A 23,054-nucleotide genomic window follows, 5' to 3' on the forward strand; every position below is an offset into this window, starting at 1 on the left:
TCTCAATCACTTAATGTGGTAAAACTGTAAAACACCATCTACTACTGATTATTAAATGTGTCCTAACCCTAAAAATCCTCTTACCCAGATGTTCTGAAAGTAAAAATCTCATTTTCTTTTATGATAGGCCTACCCGTCTTTATGAAATCCTAATCATATTATATGTTCCAAGCAGTATCTTCTACTCCTGATATTACAATGCATCATAAGTCCTAAAACATCATCTACTCCTAAAAACATAATGTGTTCTAAACCTTAAAAAAAATCCTTCACTCATCACATCATCACATAATGTGTTCCAACCAAGATATCTTTTTCTCCTGATCACGTGGTCTGTTCTAATCCTACATCTCCTACTCCTGATAGTTGTGTGTTCTGACCATAAAAACATCATCTACTCCTGATCATATAGTTCTAACCCTAGAACATCAACCTTTCCTGATCACATAGTGAAAATCTTTTACTCAAAATTACTTGATGTTTTCCATCCCCACACGATCTTCACAACCCACACCAATGTTGCTCACCCCACAGTCTGGTCCTACCAAGGTTACCAAACCTCATCACAGGTGAGGTAACCTCGCCACAAGAGATTGCCATTGCTCTGATCACACCATGTGTGCCAACTGCCAACCTAGGCCACTGACTCCAGTCTCTAATGAGCCATTGTGAGTTGTGCCAGTCACTCTAAACTGCTGCCATCTATTGTTTGCTTCTGCAACTTCTCTTTAATTAACCCCCACTTGTTCATGCCGCCCGCAATCAACTCTACTCACACTCATTTATTCTAGATTAGGACACACCACTTTGATTTGTAATGGTCCGACCAAATTAGAGTATTAGAGTGCGTCCTTTTTTATCGGCACAAAGAATGCCTGTGAGCCGTTTACTGTTCACTGTAAGGCGTGAAGATAAAATGTAACTTATAGGGTTTCCTAGAGTTCCTAAAATCGGGACGGGTCAAGAAATTCATTTATGACATAGGTAGAAACTGGTAAAGACATAACTAGATGATTTTGCAATGATCTTGGAAGATATTCACGATCACAGGGAAGATCAAAATGCCTCCGTGGTCGTGGAAGATATTCTTTATTCACGATTGATTCACGATCACGTAGGACCATTATGAAGTCTCCAGGGTAATGGTAATTGATCATTTGAAATGTGAAACCACAAATTAAAAACTTAAAAAAATACTAAATCAGTTTGGATATATCATTGACAAGGTATTCCAATGTAGATATTGTACTGAGTCAGTATAAAATAGACAACTTTGGCAACATATTCATGGCTTGGGACTGGAGCAATCCCGGGAGATTTTCCTACTTTCCACTGTTATTGTCTCATTTGCAAAGTTGGCTGCTGACTACAGTTGTTTGTTATCAACTAAGGTGTTCCGGAGTCCATTATAACTTTGATTCCCTCCGAAGTAAAACTTGTATGGAATTTGGAAACATATGAATTGATTTTATAGTACTACATAGAACCCAATTTCAGTTATTTTAATAAAGTGGTCTAATTAGACACTACCAGTAGAAGCGTTATCAGTAGAAGCGATAACGACTCAGAAGCCCATCGAAACCCCTTTCAGTGTCCTTTACAAGCCACGTTTGTACTTGTGGAAACAATCAAAATAAACCTTAAAAGCTTTTGCGTCTTGACAAAATTGTAAGAAAACAAATTACAATTTCACTATTATAACAAAGTATAGGTAGTTCACGACACCTTGAAAGCGAAACATAAAGCTTTTTTTGTTTGTTTACGTCTTCCAACCTTCCAGTTACGGTTTCTGATCTCTTACGGCCGTTACCCATCTCACTTTTACACCGAATACTTAGCACACTCATTGGTTTTTAATTGTTTTAAAGTTTGCAAAATAACAATTCTTGCTATATATATATATATATATATAAAGTGTGTGTTAGGTTACCTCGCTCCAATGAGGACTGACGAGTGCTCCTTCTGTAGAAGCGTGAAGTGATCCGTGTAGGACTCATTGCCCAAGAACCTCCAGCCGGGCTCTTCATCTGTAAAGTGAAACAGACAGTTAGAAGATTTATATGGACAACGTACATCAAGGGAGTCGGTTACAAAAAAACTCAAGCTTAGCGACCAACGCAAAGGTGAGGTCATAAAATGAGGGTTAAAAAGACATTTCGATGGAAGTAAATCCATTGTGATTCACCAGTTAGGCTAACACAAGACGAAATTTGTTTACATTTTAGCTTCCAAGATGGTTTTACTCTGTTTTATTTTCTTTAGGCCTATACTTACTTTTAGCCTGTTATTTGGCCCACAATTAATGCAACAATAAACGAAAATCGATACATTCGATTATTCACCCTCAAAAGTTCGACAGTGAGAAAAATGCACTACTGACTTCAACTCCAGGACTCCCACTAATTATTTTTACCTTAGGTATAAAAAAGTACTACATTAGCCTCTCAATGAACATTAAAACAAAAACCAAGAAAAGTTATCACAAAAAAATATGGGAAATCCTCCCCCAGGGGCTATTTAACCTCACATTATCAAACGGTAAAGAAAACGCGGCAATTCAGAAACCGCTAAGGGAAATATAATAAGATTTACGATCCACCTTTTGCACACGCGACTTTCGCTTTCTATTAGCGACGGACGGGTCTGAAGACTATTAGTGGAGATATACGACCCAAGCTGAGGCAGTTGCAACTTGATGCTTTCTCCGTTATGAAACATTGTCTTCGGGATGCAGCACTGTCTTCCTGAATCCTGGATGACGTCTCCATCAGAGTCCCCGGCCCAGCTGGTTTTGTGTGGAACTTAATTTACAAGGCAAAGCTGTAAACTTTGAAAGTTTGTTCAGCCAACGGTAGTTGTGCTAAATGACCACATCATGTGCAATTCTTGGTATTTTCTTAAGGATTACCTCCTAAGGTTGCAGACGTGACTTTCTCAATGCTCACATGCCGTCAAGGATTGCGAAATTAAATTGGTAAAAGCAAATATAATGTGCAATTTTGTTTATTCTCTGGCAGAATGTGATAAATGATTACGTTGTGGGTCTTGATACTTTCTATGTAGGGTGGATTTTGCTAAAGTGTCTTTTCCACGGATCACAGGCCAGATCGGATTGTAGAAACATATGAATTGAAAAAATAAATTATGCATATTTTGTCCCACTCATGAGAGAATTTGATAAATTGCCTAATCACGTCCACATATTGTTCTATATGGCTTCCTTCGTCAATTTGTCTTACTATTCTTCCATCTGAATTGAAAACATGTTTATGTCATACAGTTAGGATCAAATTAGCTCATCAAGGCGAAATAAGACTAAACCAATTAATGGTTCTACAATTGGAACTATAATATTCGAAAATTGAGATCCATAAGGAGAGGTATTTTTTTCCTTCTAAGATATTACTCTTTTCGCCTAAGATATGGATACTTTCTTGAATAGGGAATCCCGACTATCAGGTCAAGTCAAGGCATAACATTATTTTGGGATAAGACACCACCCGATTTATGGGATTCAAACCCGAGGCCCCAATAACAAAGTTGCAGGGTCTAGCAAAAACATTATTTTAAAGTCTAAACGCTCGCGACGTCCCCACAAACTAAGTGAGCCACAGAACCAATTTGTTGAGAGGTGAATTAACCTTTACAACCCAACATCAACTGATCAACTAAGAAAAATGACACAGACACAGAAAGCAATCAGAAGACGTCCGAATCACAATAGTTTATTTCCTCACATTGCATAACTATTCACAAAAACACCTCTACAATATTCTACTCCAGCCTGAACAATCGCACACCCATCGACGGAGTAACGGGAACGGGAACGCCGAGACAAAACCTGTTTCCGCAGTAATTTGCAAACAATCTAGGGCCTCCGCATCAAACTACGATGTACACAAACATAATTGATAGTACACATCTACACCGACACAAACACGAACACTCGCAACGATTACACATTCCTTGCGGCACCGTGTGTAACGGCTCGTGTCGAAATTACTCATGTAATTGGCAATATTTAGCTACCGCAATGATTGCAAATGTCAAACGGACCACGAGAACGGTCGAAACATTGCGAGTACCCATTTAATTAAATGTTATTTTGAACATATTCGTGTTTTGCACGCTGGAAATTTAGAAATCACATAACTCAATGACACAAATGGGGTGAGGTGACGGATTTGTTTTGGTAGCTCGATCTGTTGGCTAAGGTCTCAAAAGTGTCAAAACAGAAACGGCATGAATTATAAACATAAACAAATGACGTCACCGGCCCAAATGACCATACTAATATCCATAACAGATGGTTTTGGCGTTTTTTGACAGAACGACAGAACATGTTTACTTTCGGGTCAGTTTATGTCTATGATCCATACAGTTTCTGTTCTAATATTCATGAAAGGTCATATCAGTAGAGTATTCTTTGAAAGATCTGAAGTCGGACCCAGCTTTCCTTGATTATTCTGCTAAAGAAACAGCTGATCTTAGTACCAAAGCTACAAAGGTCGTCTCACTCTATTCTAAGCTCACCCTGCATATTCAATTTCAGATTAAAATATGCATCCAAGTATCGCTCTTCTTAGGATTGATGACACGTTCTTCGTTAGGAAATGTTTTTGACGCTGTTTGGTGTCCAGTTTACTAAACAAATTTGTGATTTCTGGACGTATTATAACCCAAATATGGACGAATGATGTGTCTGGATTGTGAGGCCTTGTGTAACTGTGTCTTCAACCATATCAGTTTATTACAAATCCAAAGATAAAGGAAATCTGAGCTCTGTTTCGAGCCATCTTAGCTACTGACCTTTCTGAGGATCTAGTCGGAGATATTTTGAAAATTACTCGAATCAAGCACTAGAAACACTTAGTCACCCAACTATTGAGTTTACCACTACGGTAGTCTATTTTGTGATGCGACACAGTATAGCTACAAGTAGAATGTACTCACTTTGATGAAAGACTATGTTTGGTGGCGCGTTCTGCAGCCAGGCAGTCACGTGAAGGCTGAGCAGGACTTGCAGCCAGGCGAGGTTGGGGGACATCCAGGACATGGCTGATCCTAGACCCGCGATCTGGCCTCCGTCATCTGCAGACAAAACAACATCTTAACAACACTGCATACAACAGCCAAAACGTCAACCACATAGGCAAGTTTACAACACACTTGGCAAAATAGGCAAAATCTTGGTTGACAGATAGTTTGATGTCCAGTTTTAGTCGAAGTTGACGCTTGTTTAGTCGAAGTTGTTGGACTCTTCGTTTGTCCAACAAAGTTGGATAACACTAATATGATTTTTTGGCTTCAAAATAAAGGCAATTTTGAAGACGTAAAAGTGTATAAGAATGGAGTTAAATGCCATAGTTGCTAGCTTACCATGGTTGCTAGCAAGACCTGTTCAGAAAAAAAACACTGGCTATTCAATGTTTGAATTTCGATTTAGAGCCTTACATTTACATTTGTTTACTAATACTTTACGTTGAATGTCTTGGATGGGAAAAGGGAAAGGATTGGCTATTTTAGAGGCTGGAAAAACTATAGACGTTTGTACACGGGTTTACCATATTGTTTAGTTAGCTTAGATAATCTTCAGTAGATTTTTTTCAAAATATATGTATCAGTATCAGTACCTTTTCTCTGCTGTGAAGAAAAATAAAACAGGAAAAAGGAAAATAAATGGAGGCGACATATGTCACTTAAGTCAACATCGTCTCGGACTTCGGTGCTAGAAGGACAAGTTTCCAATATATCAACAAAAACTTCATAACTTACGACAACACCCTGACTACCTCTCTCTAACCACTTCGTGTTAACTTTGGTACTTGATCTTCACCCCGAAGAACGTTACGTGTTAAGTTTAATTAGATTCGTAGCCGCGCCACAATAGCTGACATCGACAGATGTGAAAGTACCGCGGACAGACTTGACTGCCGCTAGAATTATTGTCTGTTATGTAAAACTTGCCCAACGCGGGGTGAGTGTGGCCCATCTACCATCCACAGCGCCGCGGCCCCAGGCGACGACGTGCTTCGTGTTGAGCAAGAGGCACTCGGCGCCTACCTAGGCCTAGCCATGCACTAACAAACATCCAGTGTGGCAAACATGTTGTTGTTGACATTGTGATATTAACGTGGTGCACTGACAACTTGCGGATTGATTACACAAGTTATAGCCCAGCAGAACTGATTGCGAAGTTTTTTTTCCCAAAAACTAGTACCGCATCTTTAGCAAGTTGTTAACGGTATATGAACCAAGGATGGAAGGAATTCGTCCTTCATGCTGCAAAAACAGCTAACGTCACAATCGATATTTGAATTTTACACAGTCGATGACTTGCTTTACAAACAATTCTATTTGGCCCCAGCAGTGTCGAAGGAACAAAATGGTCATATAAAAAATGTACACGAAGCAAATTTGAGTATAGTTTGCTTACTGACATGGCATTCAATCGATAAAATTTCTCATATATTAGGTACACATATACAAGTAGCATTGACCGGGGGGCTGTGTTCTAAGGCATTTCGAGATCGGGGATAGTAAAGACGTCGAGGAGACTGGAAGTCCTCTCTTCGTATGGACCCCTTGGATTTTGCTTGGTAAAGACCTTTTGCCGATACTTTTCTTGAAGCGACCAACTGTTTTCATTGCTCATCGAGTTTCCTCTATTGACAAAAAAATTATTAGGGGCCTAAAAGTAATTGAAACTTGAAAGACTTAGTTAAAACTTAGCATGCCCCTGATTAAAAGTCATTAACACCCAGTGATACGTATTCCAAGTATCCGTTCCAATCAAAAGTTTATACTTTACAAAAAATGGGATTCAATATAAAACTTCATCCTAAAATTCATTTATTTTATGTGGTTCATCGACAATAATTACCTTCAAACCAGTTGGTTTAAGTTCTTTTATTGATCTATCCTTTTGCCAAAATCTTCTCCATTACACGTAAAAAATCTTGAAATTTTGTCAGCCGTTTATAGCTCTTAAACACATAAATAGAAAATTCAAACCCTAGCTTCGAACACTAGCTGAAGACATTCTGAAGGTTTTCAGGGTTCTCCGTCGCCCCTCGGGATTTAGACTTAAAGACGATTAAGCGATGATTAATGGCTCCAAGGGCCTGACTGGAGGCTAGGGACGGAGGGTGGGTCTGGTTCGAGGCTCATAAATAATCCCAACAGCTCAGTCGACATTTTAGTTGAATTGGGCTGTAAAACTGCGTAGGTCGTATTTCATCGTCAAATGCCCTCTTCAGGACGCTTTGTTGAGGAGACTGTTTAGGGAACTGATTTACTCGTAAAGGTTGAAGGGGGTTTGTTTGTGCATCAAGAGTAAAGATTTTTGTAAACCAAATTGGCATGATAAATAAATAAACTCGTTAAGAAAATATATTTGGTGAATTCCTTGTTTGATATCCTTACATTGTTATTAATCATGTTGAGTATTAGAGGAAAAACCAAAAGCCTCGCATAATGAAGAAGACCTAATCGAATACGAAGATGACCAAAATTACGTTCTTGCTTGAACACTACTGGTCACCAGAAGCAAAAACAAATTCCTATTAGGTTCTAAAGGAATCGAAGTTGACGTTTCTGCTTCACGGCTGGTTAGAGTAAAAGCAATACTTAAGGTAACTGCTTGTGTATGATTTATCTGATTCATTTGATCAACCATGGCATTAGAAGTCAAGTAAGTGACCACAGATGGGACATTTCTTTTTCGATTCAATTCTATTGATACATCACGTCACACAAATGCGTGTTTTAAAGCACAAGAATGTAGAATAGAACAAGTTTATCTGCTCAGCTTAATTAATGACTATGATCAGCTGGTTCGACAGCTCCATTTAAAAGCCAATCAAGACTGGGTCCACTCCTGAATCATCAATAACTGAATTTCCTCTTAACGTAAGGCTTCCTAGAAACCCTTGGACCCTCGCATCCAGCATCCCTGTTGGGGATGAAGACAGTTCCCAGGGGTATTATACACCTTCCTGGACCAGCACTGCGGGAGGAGAGGGGGGATACAGGAAGCGTACAGGTGGACCTGCAGCTTTCCATATGCGGCGACACCGGTCAAACTGGCCGAACCGCTGAACAACTGGACTCAGGAAACGTCGATGAAGCAACAACGCCAATCTGATCAATTACACGGATCGAATCGAATTTCTTCAACGTTTATTTATCGTGTGACAATTTATCTTGTGGTTGATGAAAAGTTGTCCACCAGTTGGCGGTATTACATGATACGTATCACATTATATGAGTGGATACGTTTGGCAAATCCTTTGGTCAATTCCCTAAGCCGTTGGTTTATTGATAAAGAAACGTTGGAACTAAACCCAATATGGAAATGTGGTACTAATGATTTCTAAAGTGGCATTGAGTCTATGCAGACGAATTGATATTATGTGGTCTAGCTAGAGAATCACCAAACATAACTTGGCGCAATACATGGTTTTCATATTAAAAACCATTATGCGATATCGCGTATGTCATCAGACAATACCAATGCAAATTTTAATTCTCTTTTTTTGTTCAAGTTTTTTTTTCCTATTCACAAATTGTGTATGGATCTGTCAATCGAACCGATTAAAAAAAAGCTTGCTTACTCTTGAGTGAACAAATTCTTCTTCAAAGATCTGAACTTGAAAAAAAATAAGTGACTGCAATCAGATTATCACGTAAACACAATCCATCCGAAGTAAAAACATCTTCAACACTTGCGACATCAAAATGCAACGTGACCCAAGATAAGCAAACCATCTTTGTAAACTTCCTCTCCAACCAAGGCCGTGATGACTTCAGCAGCAAACAATGCAATCTGACGATGCACTTCAGACTATCAAGCGGCTGAGCCAAGGCCAGTTGTCTGACGACGGCCGCTGCAACCAGTTCGAAACGTCAATTGTAATTACCTAGACGTTGATGAGTTGCACGTCGACGAGATGGAAATGTTCGCAAGCTCAGGTACAAACTTGCGCAAGTGCAACATTGTGGCAACAGAATTAAAAAGGAAGCACTCTTCTTTTAACGCTGGTAAAAAAGGAAATTCACCTCAATCGCCAAAGATTCTCTTAGAACGTTAAACAGTATTCGATTTCGAACACGTTCACGTTGATGAGTTGAGCGTCGACATGATGGAAATGTTCACTAGCTTAGGTGCAATCTTGCAAGTTTTGCTACCGAATCAAAATGTAAACAAGAGCGGATGGAAAAGTTACCTCGACCGTTAAAGATTCTCTTGGGACGCTCAAAATGTTTCGATCGGCTTGTTTGTACTGCAGATGTCAGATTTAACACCTTGTTTGTAAACACAGCATGAGAGCTGGCAGCTGACCGGAATACACTTCAACAAACATGGATCGACAATAACTTCTGGTCAGATTAAATATGAAGACTTTATGAAAATGTTAACTCATCATACATCATTGCAGCAACAACCAATATATTGCTGTAAATACTGTCGTAGTTCTACAATGAATGTCATGATGCATTTGATTCCTCACGTATACATTTTATCACTACGTTACTTTTTAGAAACTAAGCTTTCAAAAATGTTCCAGATTTGCTCACTTTCCACCAAAGCCATTTAAAGTCAAAATGGATCATTATCAAATGTACCAAACTTTAAGCTAGTCTACAAATAATACGTGTGAGTCGTGAAATAAAAATACACGAGTCAAAAACATACCTGATCTATTACACTAAAATCTTTTCAAATCTGAGGAAAACGTCGGTAGATCGCCTGCCTGCCAGTACATTGTACTACTTAGAAACTTGAAACATCATAAAATAACAACTCAGCTAATTCGCGTAAGCCATGTTTAAGCACGAACGAAAGATAAGCGTAGAATGTAGTGTGCTATGTAGGCGTTTACTAGACCAGCTGATTCTTTGAGTATGAAGCGAGAGACCTTGCAACAATCTCAAAGGACTCTCAAACCACTGATTTACGGGCACGTCATGATTCTTCAGCTTGTTTTATTGACATGACTGCAACTCACCTAACAACTGATCCTTCAAGCCTGAAATGATCACCCCTAGAACAAACTTAGTAAACTCTCCACGGGAATGTTACGATTTCGTCAAGATCTTTCTGCTTTAACTGACCATAACATCTTTTCCTTTGCATCTTTTCCTCATACTTTGACAAAACAAACTTTTCACGAAACTGCAGCTGATTCTTCAAGACCAAATGAGCACCCCTTGAACAACATCAGTAACCCCTTCAACCACTGGAATGTTACGATTTCGCCAAGATTCTTCAGCTTCAACTGGCCATAACATCTTTCCCTTTGCATCCAGTCATCATAACTGCCTCCTTTGACTGAACTGAAACTTTTCACGAAACTGCAGCTGATACTCCAAGACCAAATGAGCACCCCTTGAACAAGCTCTTCAACCACTGGAATGTTACGATTTTGCCAAGATTCTTCAGCTTCAACTGGCCATAACATCTTTCTCTTTGCATCCAGTCATCATAACTGCCACCTTTGACTGAACTGAAATTGTTCACAAAACTGCAGCTGATTCTTCAAGACTGACATGAGCCCCATGAACAACCACAGTTAGCTCTTAAATCTTGAAGTGTTACGATTTCACCAAGATTCTTCAGCTACAAAAGGCCAAAAAATCTTTGCCTTTGAATCCTTTTTCCATAACTGGCAGTTTTGACAAAACTGCAAAAAGGAAAAACGCCTCCGTATTCCCAGGCCAAAACAGTAACCGTAACCGATTACAAACTCTATCGCCAGCCCCAGCGTGCGTCTTGAGCCTGAACTCTTCTACAGATCAGATGATCGACCTCTCCCCCCACTCCTCTTTGCCCCTCGCGCCTACCAATTAGCCCAGAGCCGCACGACTCATGATTATTCTCTGTATACACTAACTTGGCGTCTGAACCCTAGTCTACCTGCGGACGGACCGGGGCCGAAACCTTTCTCGCCCACTGTTGAGCAGCTGTTTCCATGATTAGTCACCTAGTAGCACCTCCACTGCAATTATGAACTTTTTTGTGCGGGACGGAATTTTAATTTTTTTTTCTGCACAAGCAAAAAGTTCATGAAATTTTATGAAAAATGATACTAAACTTGACCATATTCCGTTAAGTTAAGCTTACGTTTAAATTATTTTTATCTGGTTGATGGTTGATATAATTGTATTTAAATTTAATTTACCAAAATACCTAACAATGTTATTCATATTAAAAATATGTCGAGTGGGTGGGGGGGGGGTTGGGTTAAGTATTCATATTATGCATACCGTTGATATTGTTATTTATATCTTTAAACCAACCCCCATGTCTTCCGGGAAATGAGTGATTCACGTCCTAAGACCACTGACGATTCTGACGTGGGGGTATCGTCATTAGATTAATCGCGTATTGAAATGCTATTGATGAAATATGTATAATCTGCCGAAAAACTACGGTAGGCCCGTCGTAGGCCTACGCTTTATACAGAAATTTAATTAGCTATAAAACATTTACTCAACACATACACATAATTCTGTAATTTTTTATCGACAATTGCCATATCCTTATAGAAACATGATGATTGTATGATTATTTTAAGTTTCATTTGGCCCGTACAAAATGACGCAATTTTGACTTTTCATGCCAAATGCTACTTTCGCTCGCATTTACGATTAGTTTTTTTTACCTTTTAACACATAACATTACGTATACTTAATGAAACGTACGGTTTAAAAGTGTTTCACGTTTACAATAGTCTTAAATGTGATTTTATTAGATCTACTCAAAGAAACATATGAATTAGGTTGTGACAAACTATATCACCTCAACACGTTTTACATGTTTTTACTTCTTAAACTTTATTCCCCTAACAATATTAGGAAATTTAAATATATAACTCACTATTCCTTTTTTGTGTTTGCAGATTCGCGGTGCACGTCTGATTTAATTTAAAATAATTCATACATAACGATATTACAGTTTTATTTCTATCCCTAATAAAGTTTCTATTCCTCATTAGCTACTGTACTTATGCCTGTAGGTTCTTCATACGTAATAAGAATATGGTCAAGTTTGGTATCATTTAACTTATTTATTCATGGACTTTTTGCTCGTACAGATAAAAATGTAAAATTCCGCCACGCACAAAAAAGTTAATAAGTGCATTGGGGGTGACTAATTATGGAAACAGCTGCTCAAGAAGCGAGCGAGTGAGGGACGGTCCCGGCCCGGTCGCAGGTAGTCAAGGGTCCAGACGCCAAGTTAGTGTATACAGAGAATAGTGGCCCAGCCGGAGCGCCGATCTCTCAAATTGTTTTATGTTTATCGCACTCGCACTACAACAGTTCTTATCGATTTCGGATTTAACGATCCGATAAAACGGCTCTTCGTTGGGAAGCTGGTGTCTAAACTTGGACGAGAGGTTGCCTAGTGTGCTGAATGGGCGTCTACGTTTCCGTAATTTGTCCAAGTTTCTCCCTTATATTTTTCTGCTATAACGCAATCATAAGTTATTCTACCATAAAATTTTAATATTTCAACACTTCCCCAGGCCAAAAATCCGCAATTTTGTCAATGCAGTGGTTAATGGCGAAACATCGGATCACTTACAACTCGGTACTTATTACGTCTACAAATCCATGCGAAGATCTTCAAAGCATCAATTTTTAATTGGTATGACAACATTGTTTTTACTTTCACGCAGTGTGAAATAGTATATTTCGTACCTAGGGCCGAAAATGAGGTTTTGCCGCAAAACCATTTCGGTCCGTGGTACGAACGCTATTTTTCACCACACTATACCCTATTACCACTATTCACCACAATAATAATGCACACTGATAGTCAACACAACTACAACTTTAAGGTTATGTGAAGAAATAATTTGAGGAATCAGCAAAAATAAAAATATATAGTTGCTAGGCAACGGTGACAATAACACAATTCTATTGAAATGCTATGGATTTTGATTATGTATTTAAAATGCATTCATGTTTTAAGTAAGTAAGCGGACAGCTGATTTTGCGGCCCCGGCCTGTAAAAACCTGCTCGGTCCCCAAATTATGGACAGCTGGCATCGCCAGCAAAACGTAACTTTCGGCCACCAATTAACGTATGTAATACAGCCAAAAACATGATAGTGTGGTGAAAACAAAGTTTTGCTTGCGTCAAAGGTGTTTACATGATGTACTTTTGCAGTTTGTCATAACTGTGACACCAGAATCAAATTTAATGAAACCCTTTTTTTACATTGGACATCGTCAATACATCATAAGTATTTGGACAGACTTTAAAGAGATTTTTCATTATGGTCGCCTATGGTTGGACAAATATAAACTCTAGTTTAGTTCTTGAGTCGTGAAGATTAAAACTGTATTAGGAGATTTTTCCCATGTGAAGATTTGGTCAATCCCTATCTTCTACAAGAGCAGTGTTTGATAATATCTAGTAGATATAATCTAGGCAACGAAAATCCTAAAGAATAAACCTCCTTTTCGTGTGTTCAACGCAAACTTTTTTTTTTATACATACATGCATTTAACCTGTACACTGAAATACGTAAACAAGTATTTTCCAACAAAACTTGTTTCTACATATAATATACATTATAGAACAATCTTTACTAAAGTCATGAAAGCAGACAATAATCTTCCCCACGATCTTTCACAGATTTAACTCACCGATCGTAAAATTCAAGAAATTGTCGATTTCACCCAAAACGCAACAACACCCGGTCGTGACTACAAACCCTCTGATTCCCAGTGAGTCCTTTCATCATCAATCGTCCAAATGACCGGCGAAAGTCTGACGCCCGCGCCAAGCTCTCATTTCCCGCGCAATCACTGTCATTACCCGCGAATTGTCACTCCGGTGCATTACTTGCGCTTTCGTACAGTCAATAGGTCACACGTTCGAGATTATCTCTGGCCATTCCGTAATCGCGAACAACCGTGCTATTGCTATAGGTGTGTCCGCATGTTGTAGCACACGCCTCGGGAATTGTACAGAGTTTGTGTTTGATACATTTTGAAGTGTCTGTATACAGACTAAGAATATGGTTTATACATTCGAACAGCTACGTCATTTTCATAACAAGAATTAATCCAAACATAAGCATAGAGTTTGGCAACTCTTTGAAACGCACTCTGAAAATTGTGATCAAATTCAACCTCGTCCAAATTCAAATTACTCAGATTTCAAAACCATTTAACCAGATATGGTAATGGATTAATTGGGCATACAAATCTTAAAATCCATTAATACTGAATAGTGAAGATCTAAATCTAAGATGAATAGTGAAGATGAAATCTGAAAGCCAAAGTAGACTATCTGGTTGAATTTTAGCTTGTAGTAACACCTAATTTCTGAACTATTTTCTATAGTAAACCATAAGATAGTGATGTTCTTGGTGTACTTTTTGCTGAATATGAATGAAGACCGAATTTAGCGTATGATCTGCATAGTCTCGACTGTTTCTTTAGTAAGGATCATCTAAAATCTCATGATCATGGACAGCTGAATTCACTTTCGAAGTCTCGACTTTTTAGCAAGGATCATCTAAAATTCTCATGATCATGGACATTCACTTTCGAATCATCAAAAGACTCTTCTCTATGGAACTGGCAACCCTTCTAATTTTTATTGGCGAAAACCACTCTATAGTTCAACAGCGAGGGTACCGCCACGACCAAACTAACAATCTAATACATTTTAAATCCTAAAGACTTGTAGACAAACGTGTGAATGGCCGTGGATTCCCTAGTGAGCAGAGCCAGAGGACGCAGAGCACTGGCTGCATGTGTGAATGTGAATGGTCCAAACCGGTCCTGGACGGGCCATTTCTGTTATGACACCCGGGCAGAGCCGCCATGTTGATTCTGCCTAAATCAAACACTTTAGCGCTACCGCGGGAGGCTGTGTACACACCGCGGTACAACAATAGACCTCTGCAGACGTCGTGGGAAGGAACACTTCGGAGCGAATAAAACTGTGATAGCGAGAGTATCTTGTTACAATTGTTACCATTAGCAAACTTTGTTACCATTGGATGTCTCAGCGATTAGTTTTGACTTCGGAGTAGTATGGTAGTAGATTCATTTATGTCAAATTACTGTAAGTCAGTTTTAAAAATGAAAATGGACTGAAGTTTTATGTTCTAAATCATTTTTCACCTGAGGACGGGGTCAGATCCCAGATACCGAAACGTCATGAAAACATTCTTATTTATAGGCTAATCATAGTGAAACATGTCCAAAATAACCTATAACATTACCATAACACCATCACTTAGATTTGAAAAAGCTTGAAATCAAACCCCACACAAAAATTAACATTATTATCCCTGTTTTAGATTATTTGATTAGACCTGGGCGATTTTCATACATAATTTTCTCGTGAGTAATCTCCAAATACCTTTCAGCCATACAACGTTGGATAATGTCGAGCAGATTTGTTTAGCAAGCTTTACATTATCTTAGCATCTCTGCTTCGTGTACACAAATAGACAACATCATTAGACACTGCCAGTCATGCAACGTATTGTGTACAGCTCCTGTAGTTGTGTACAGCATTGTGTACACCACTGTACGTCAGTCTTCGTCAACGCTGAATGCCTAGGGATTATTTTCTCCCGCGTCGTAATCCCGTTGCACAACCGCCGCCGTTACGAAACATATAAATATGAAATCTTGATTAATGGTGTAATCCTGTAGGACTTACTTATGAGAGGCTGTAGAATTTCACTTGTTAATACACACGGTGAAGTATAAATACTTGTCTCGTGGTGTTGTTATACAATAACATAAAAGAACAGCCGATGGATAACTTCTGTTTTCCAAACCAAAGAAGTAAAATTAGTAATATACTCCATCATAATATAATCAATGCACATATTGGGTTTAATCAAGAAAATTATAGTAAAATGTCTGACACATTGGTAATCTAAAACGCTAACCACATTGGTAACCCATCTGACCACTAATACAAAACTCAAAGGTCAAAGTTACATTAAACAAAGGTAAATTTCCCCGGGTTAATGGACTTCTAAATATGCCGTTCCCGCGAAATTGCGTATATAATTACCAATGGGAATGACCAGTCCGGCAGAGTAATTATAATTACGGTGAGTAATTACCATGAAACCGTCTCACACTCGCAACGACATGTTGTTGCAGAATATTATACGGGTTGAAACTATCTCCTGGGAAAATAATTACAACTTTTTACTTCCCAGAAGTTTCGTTCCACCAAGATTCTTTCTCAGATGCGTCCAACCCAGATCTGTGTAGTGTGTTGGGAAACATGTTAAAGTGAATAAACTTTTCCCATGAGTAGGGCGTGTTTATAGCCTAGTCACAGAGAAGTAAAATAAATATTTTACTTATAATTACAAATAACATATTACATATATTACATATAGCATATAATTTATATTTACTTCTCTGTGGCCTAGTGGTTAGCGTATTGGATTTAAGTGCGAGGGGAACAGTTAGAAGATCCCCAACATATCAATACAAAATTGCTGGATTGGATCGGTTTGAATTCAAAACAAAATATTTTTTTATGAAAACTCCAAACTAGAAGAAGGTCTATGGTACGATTGTCAGACTTTTACCTACCCCCGATAAAACCTGTCCCTACTCGAAAAATTTTCTGCTCATTTGAGTGTTGACTAACTTTCTCAGCTGAGCTTGTTCACTTTTCCTTATCACACTCTTAATCTGATTAACAAATTACCACGAGCAATTAATAAAGGCCTATTATGTCCTTCCTAAAATTATGAACACTTCTAGTTCGTATCCAGAAGCATAAGGCCACGCGAATACTGAAATTTGAAGACGCCAAACACACATTTTCTGTTATGCACCTTTACGAAAAAATAGTCTGACGCCTCAAAAAATACCTCAGTAGGAATTTTGAAATAATTCGTAATATTATTTGCTTAATGAGAAATGTTGGGGCTTTCACAATTATTAAACAAACAAAAAATCCCGCACAATCACAAACACGAAATTCAACTATTGACACAAACTCCTTGAGAATTTAGGAGCGCAATTAAAACTCTCGACTAACTTCCTCAGCTGGGCTTGTTCACTTTTCCTTATCACACTCTTAATCTGATTAACAAATTACCACGAGCAATTAATAAATACCTATTATGTCCTTCCTAAAATTATGAACACTTCCATTTCGTATACAGAAGCATGAGGGACACACGAAAAGTGAAATTTGAAGACGTAAAACACACATTTACTGTCATAACACTCTTGAATAACTTATATTTTATGCACCTAAACGAAAAAATAGTCTGACGCCTCAAAAAATACCGAAGGAAAAATATAAAAAAATAATTCGTAATATTATTTACCTAATGAGAAATGTTTGGGCTCTCACAATTATTAAACAAAAAAAACCCCGCACCAACACTAACACAAAATTCTACCATCGACACAAACTCCTTGAGAAATTTAGAAGCGCAATCAAAACTCTCATTACTCCGACCAACACATGTCGCAACACCGTGAGACTCACAGAGAGGTCATCAAAAGCCATCAGCGTAGTCGACAGACCGACCTCATCAAGAAAAACAGTCTGCAGGTTAGTGTCTAATAGCCTGATGGCGTGGGTCCTAGCTCATCATAGTGCAAGAAACTGTTTAGTAGGTTTGTGGATGCAATGAAATTACGACAGTGGTAAACAAGAGGTTTTTGGAGTGTTGCTCAACTTTGTAACGATAGTGTGTCACACTAGTCTCAAGGAAAGTTTGCAGGTTAGGTTATAATAGTGAAATTGTTTGTCCTAGGACATCATATATTGCAACTACTGCAAGAATCTGTTTAGGGGTACTGTAGTTTGAGGATGCAATCAAATACAGTATTGTGAGAAAGGATACCTCTAGGACAACGGCAATAAACATGACCATACTTTACTGTGTCATAGCATAGATGGGTTATGTTTCACTCAATATTTCACTCGTCAGAAAGAATCATAAGATCATAACTTTAAGAATGTTTGTGAAAAACCTACTGCGAAACTTGTTAGTGTCGCCAACTGTATTTGCCATTCCAGTTGAATTTGATATCCTACGCCCAACACCATGAAAAATCCGGAAACCTTCATTGTTCTGGGCTGTTTGGAAAGTAGTCTGGTTTTATGAACTTTGCATTACATTAAATGAACAAAATATAAAGAAAAGTGTTTTGGGGTAGTTAGCCCTTTTTTAGAACCATGTTACGAAATATTTACAGACTGCTCTCACATGGTTACCCGAACTAAGCTAAGTCCGTGTGAATTAGGTCTAACTTATTGGTGGTGGTAAAAAAACAGTAGGTCTATAAATATCGGAAATAGAAGGAAAAGAATTAAATATTTTGATTATTTAGCAAATTAATAGTTTGAAAAAATCTCTCAACCACAGAAAGGAGTAGAGATATCTATCAGCAAATATATCTAAACTTCAACAACCCCTAAAAACCTTCCCATCTATTTCTTAACCTATCAACGTCTAATTCACCCATACGACAATGTCACTACATCACCGAGCCACAAAACGTGCAGCCACCGATTACTAATCCCCGGAGCGAAACAGCACAACCATTAAATCAACATGGGTTGGGTTCTCCACATTACCCGTAACCGTTGCCCTTTTAGAGGTGGCACCCATAAATCCCGCTCACTCACCGTCGACCATCAAAGATCTAAACGGCTTCGAAAGTGAACGAAAGGCAAATGTTGAGTAGAACGGATCGGCGGCAACCTCCAGTATTATGCAGATGTTGGGTAATTTGCGAATCTCGACATGCGAAAAATCCCGGGATTAGCATCCACCGTCCTTGTAGAGATAAGCGACCAGAGAAACCGCTGGTGTTGATTAGCTGGACCAGAGGTTTAAAAGGATCGAGGATATTTCGAAACATCAAACTGAATCAGGAGAGATATAAATTAGCAGATCAAGAAGAAAAGTCATAATGAAATTCTACCTTGAAGTCTTTCTATCGATTACGAGGCACAAATAGTATTTTGTCAAAGACTACGAACTTTATACTTGAGAAAAGTCGCTGAAATTAATAATTTTGGGGATCAGTATTCACGACCTGGGCTCTTGTATTACTGATCGAGCAATTTGGAACTGCAAATTGTAAGTTGAACAAAGGGATCCAGAAATCAATTTTTCTCATAGGACAGAAAACAAATTCAATAACCTTCATAAACCTCTTCCACTTTTGGGAATCGAAAAGAGTTGCATACTTGGTACCTAGAGCGTCATAGTTGAAGTTGGATCAATAAATGTGTCAGTAACCGAAGAATAGAGCAAGCATAGTGCAGAGAAAATCAATTCAAGAACTTCATTGTGAAACTTCATGTCTGATTACAGATTGAAAATAGTATGATGCAAAACGAGGATAGAAGTTAAGGACTTGGCTCTTGAAACTTTATCGTTAATTCTGAATCAAGGATTTTGTCACTAGCCGAAAAGAACAGCCAAATAACATGGACTTTGAAATTTTGTCAAGATAATGAGAGAAATGAGAGACCTTTTTCTACAACCAATAACTTGTAGGAAGCATATGTCTTTTGAGCTATTGAAACATAAACGGCAAAATATAATTTCGCAGAAAGACATACAGCATTTCAACATTCAACTCTTAAATAATGTACTCATATCTGAACTGAAATATAAAAACAAGAACTGTTGACAATCTGTGTATTTTGTACCAAGAATAGCGTTGTAAAAAGTCGATAACCTCTTGAAGGCGTATGACTTGTAATCAGAGGGATTCTATTACATCTTAAAATATATTTTGTCACCGTGCTGCTTTTCTGATTCTGGCTGAGAGAAACCGTTGATTTCATAACGATTTCATAAAGAAACATTCTGGAAATGCAATGATAAAAAAAACTGTGAACCTTGACGCTTCAAGTTACATTATGAACTTTTAACCCATCTTTATTTCACGGCAAGTTTAAATTGGACGCAGAAGGCCAATGGTACATTGACTGGTGTTTTGCTCGTCTCGCCGGGGACCGAGCTCAAAGCGGCGAAGGTGAGCAGACAACAGACGTGTTTTTGCCTCATCTCGCCGTCTTGTTCTTGGAAATATATTAACATTGCAGCCTCTCCCGGCGGCGTGAACTGGTTTACAATTGTCTGCCCAGGGGTCGTTCACAGAGAGTAGTTCATGTGAACAAGTCTACGAGGTACAATTAATCAGTGAGTGGTTTTTCATGTAGCGATAAGGTGTTGGGTTAAATAAAATAGCCGGTTTAGTAGGTCTAGTGAAGAAAGCTAGTACAATGCTGAAATCACACGTTATATTTCCTCACGTTACTTTTATAAGGGGAAACAAATAAGACGGATTTTACCTTTGCTACCGACTGAGATAAGTCACTTCTTTGTTCAGAGCCATTTACTGTATCGAAAGCCTACTGATCTAGGAGTACTGGGTCCAGGTTGAGAACCATAACAAACTCAACACTGATAACAATTGTTTATTAGGTATAGATCAACGGTTGTTGAGGGGAGTTAAAATATGAATGGGTAAATTTGAATTGAATGTACAGTAGCTATTTACACGATTACCATTAAGTTTGTCACTTTAATTGGGAGGGACGCATCTAAGGCATGTCCATTAACCCCAAATCCTGTGGCTAAGGCATGTCTTAGCCCAAATTATCAATAGAAGATTATTGTAAGATATTTGAGATGCTTTTGTCGTTTTTCTACCAACTCCTTTAGATCATATGTTAACTTTTCACAAGAAATTATCAGGGGTTTACTTAAAGATACATATCAAGGGTACATATTTGTTTTAAAAGTAGATGCAGTTCTAGACTTATAATGCATCAACAGACCAATGTATATCCAAATTAAATTGAATCGACAATACAACTGTGGTAGTTGACATTTCAACAATCGCACACCGCGCTGTATCCCATGTAACCTTATATCATCACAAGTTAGGCTTCCCCGACCCAACTTCACACTGTTTAGCCGAACTCCTACAACCGCGGGGATTTGGTTACTCCATATTATACAGTCATTTGCTGCTCCCCCCCCCCCCCCCCCCCCGCTCATACGACGTATGGCTGCTTCGTTAGGGCTTTAATCAAAATGCGCATGATGGATGATGGTTTATGATGGTTTACAAAAACGATCAATTCGTCATCGAGATTTGGGGAAGTAATTCTTTAGAGTCACTGTATTAAGAGTGAGTACCTACTGTAGGTATCTGAAAGTCCCATTAACATTTTAGTATTTCAATCCCATAAGTAATTGTTATCGTTATCATGATCAATTTTGAGATTAGGACGCACCCTAGGTGCGTATTTAAACAAAAGTTTGAACGAAATTGTACAATGTTGTAAAAATGGAATGAGATGAACAGTGTAGCTTACTTTACAAAGATCAGCTTTTTCATTAGCCAGGATCATTTATTAAAAACACCAATGATCAGGGACAGCAGGGTAAAGTTTCGAACGACTAAAAAACTACTTATTCTTTCAAAACCGATTGGCAACCTTTTGATTGCTAGGCGGGCACTATAACCACTCAGCTTCCCAGTGAGTTTTCTCCTTATTCTACTAAATACTAAATACTAATTCAGACAACGAAAAAAGTTTGGGAGTGATTTCGGTTAAAAATCTATTTCTTTATCCACTGTCATTTATATACAGCCTTTGATTCATTTGTAACCATCTAAAAGCTATTGACCGTCTTTAGATCCAGTGTCCTTCTGAATTTCACCACTATAACACCCCAGCTATTCTGACGTATAAAACGCTGCAATTTACCACCCACTTGTCAGCCACCATGAACATCCTACACACATCCGTGCAGACATGACAACATAATCGGGAACATTTCCGTGTGCCCGTGCTCCGTGAGCGTGCGCCAATAACTTGTTCCCAGGGCCAATAAAAGTGAAACCATCAAGAGAGATGTCTAGCTTGTAGTGTGAGTGTAGCGGGTGTACCGTCGTGCTTCGTGCAGACTAGAGCACGAGGGAGAGCACGTCTAGTCGAGTCACAAGTATCATCGAACCTCTAGAGGAACAGCGAAGAGAAAGACAGAGCAAGTAAGAAGAAACTGTTGAAGCTTGTTCTTTGGCTAAAGAAGTCATAACAGACTATTTGGTTGAGTCACAAGTACCATCGAACCTCTAGAGTAGCAACGGATGTTTATTTTATAAGATGCAAGATGTGTATAGGAGTAAAAGTTTAAATTGCAGCATTTTCTTTTGACGAATAAGTGTGTTAACAAAAGTACTTAAACTTTTGAGATGCTGATATTCCTACATCCAATCCTTTCTTTTTGCAAACAAGAAGCAAGCAATAGAAATGGTAAGCTGAGATTTGGCCTCACTCAACCTTCAACATATGTATTGCACTTTGCACTAAGATATCAGTGATTTCTTCTCTCGTCTAAAAGCTGGACGTTACACTCTCGATGGTACCCGGGCAATGTGTAAACCACCAGGAATCGCGAGTTCCTAAATGATCAAGGATTTGTAAATTACTTTAACATTATGATTATATCATTTATTAGTTCTCCCAACTTAATACTCACACCACACATGTAAACGATTTCCCCCCAAAGATAATTCCAACCAACAAACAATCCTCTCCATTCACACACAAACTAAACAGAGGTTTCAACAGAACATATGTCAAAGGCCACTATAAACCCGGTTAAACCCCCTGAAGACTAACATGTGTTGGTTGTCGACAAAAAGTCCGCCTGTCCATATCGCAGTACTCGTCGGTCACAGGTTGGCGAATGAGCTGCCAATAAAATGACGCCGTAAGCGGTAAGCAAACCGGTTCAACCCGCTGTAGTAGGACACGGAACAGCAAACCAGTTGCCAAGTTGGCTCTACCGAACAGTTCGATTGGAAACTTCAACTTATATTTTATTGTGTGGTTTATAACTCGACAACGTTCTTTTTGGAGGGGTTACATTTGATTTGGTCGTCCAACTCGTGTAAAAAAATCGTATAACATAATTGAGAACTCTTTTCGTTTACATGGTTAACCAGGTCTTCCAGGCCAACTGAAACCCCGTATTTAAGTCCTGAAA

At 38.5% G+C, this 23,054-nt stretch overlaps 1 protein-coding gene across 2 annotated transcripts in view; it reads right to left on the reverse strand.

Moving 5' to 3' along the window:
- The window catches only part of LOC128996749 (semaphorin-1A-like), a 103,113-nt gene that overhangs the window by 20,192 nt on the left and 59,867 nt on the right, over positions 1–23,054 (reverse strand). For both annotated transcript variants that reach the window (XM_054422202.1, XM_054422201.1), the window contains exons 2-3: positions 4,954–5,091; positions 1,931–2,027 (exon numbers count right to left, since the gene is read on the reverse strand). In XM_054422202.1, coding sequence (XP_054278177.1) covers positions 1,931–2,027; positions 4,954–5,056 — 200 coding nt within the window. In that variant the 5' untranslated portion in view covers positions 5,057–5,091. The remainder of the gene's footprint in view (positions 1–1,930; positions 2,028–4,953; positions 5,092–23,054) is intronic.

This window comes from Macrosteles quadrilineatus, unplaced genomic scaffold, assembly GCF_028750875.1.
Source record: "Macrosteles quadrilineatus isolate MER2022 unplaced genomic scaffold, UCM_ALF_1.0 Scaffold_6__1_contigs__length_79288215, whole genome shotgun sequence".
In the NCBI taxonomy this organism is placed as follows: Eukaryota; Metazoa; Arthropoda; class Insecta; order Hemiptera; family Cicadellidae; genus Macrosteles; species Macrosteles quadrilineatus.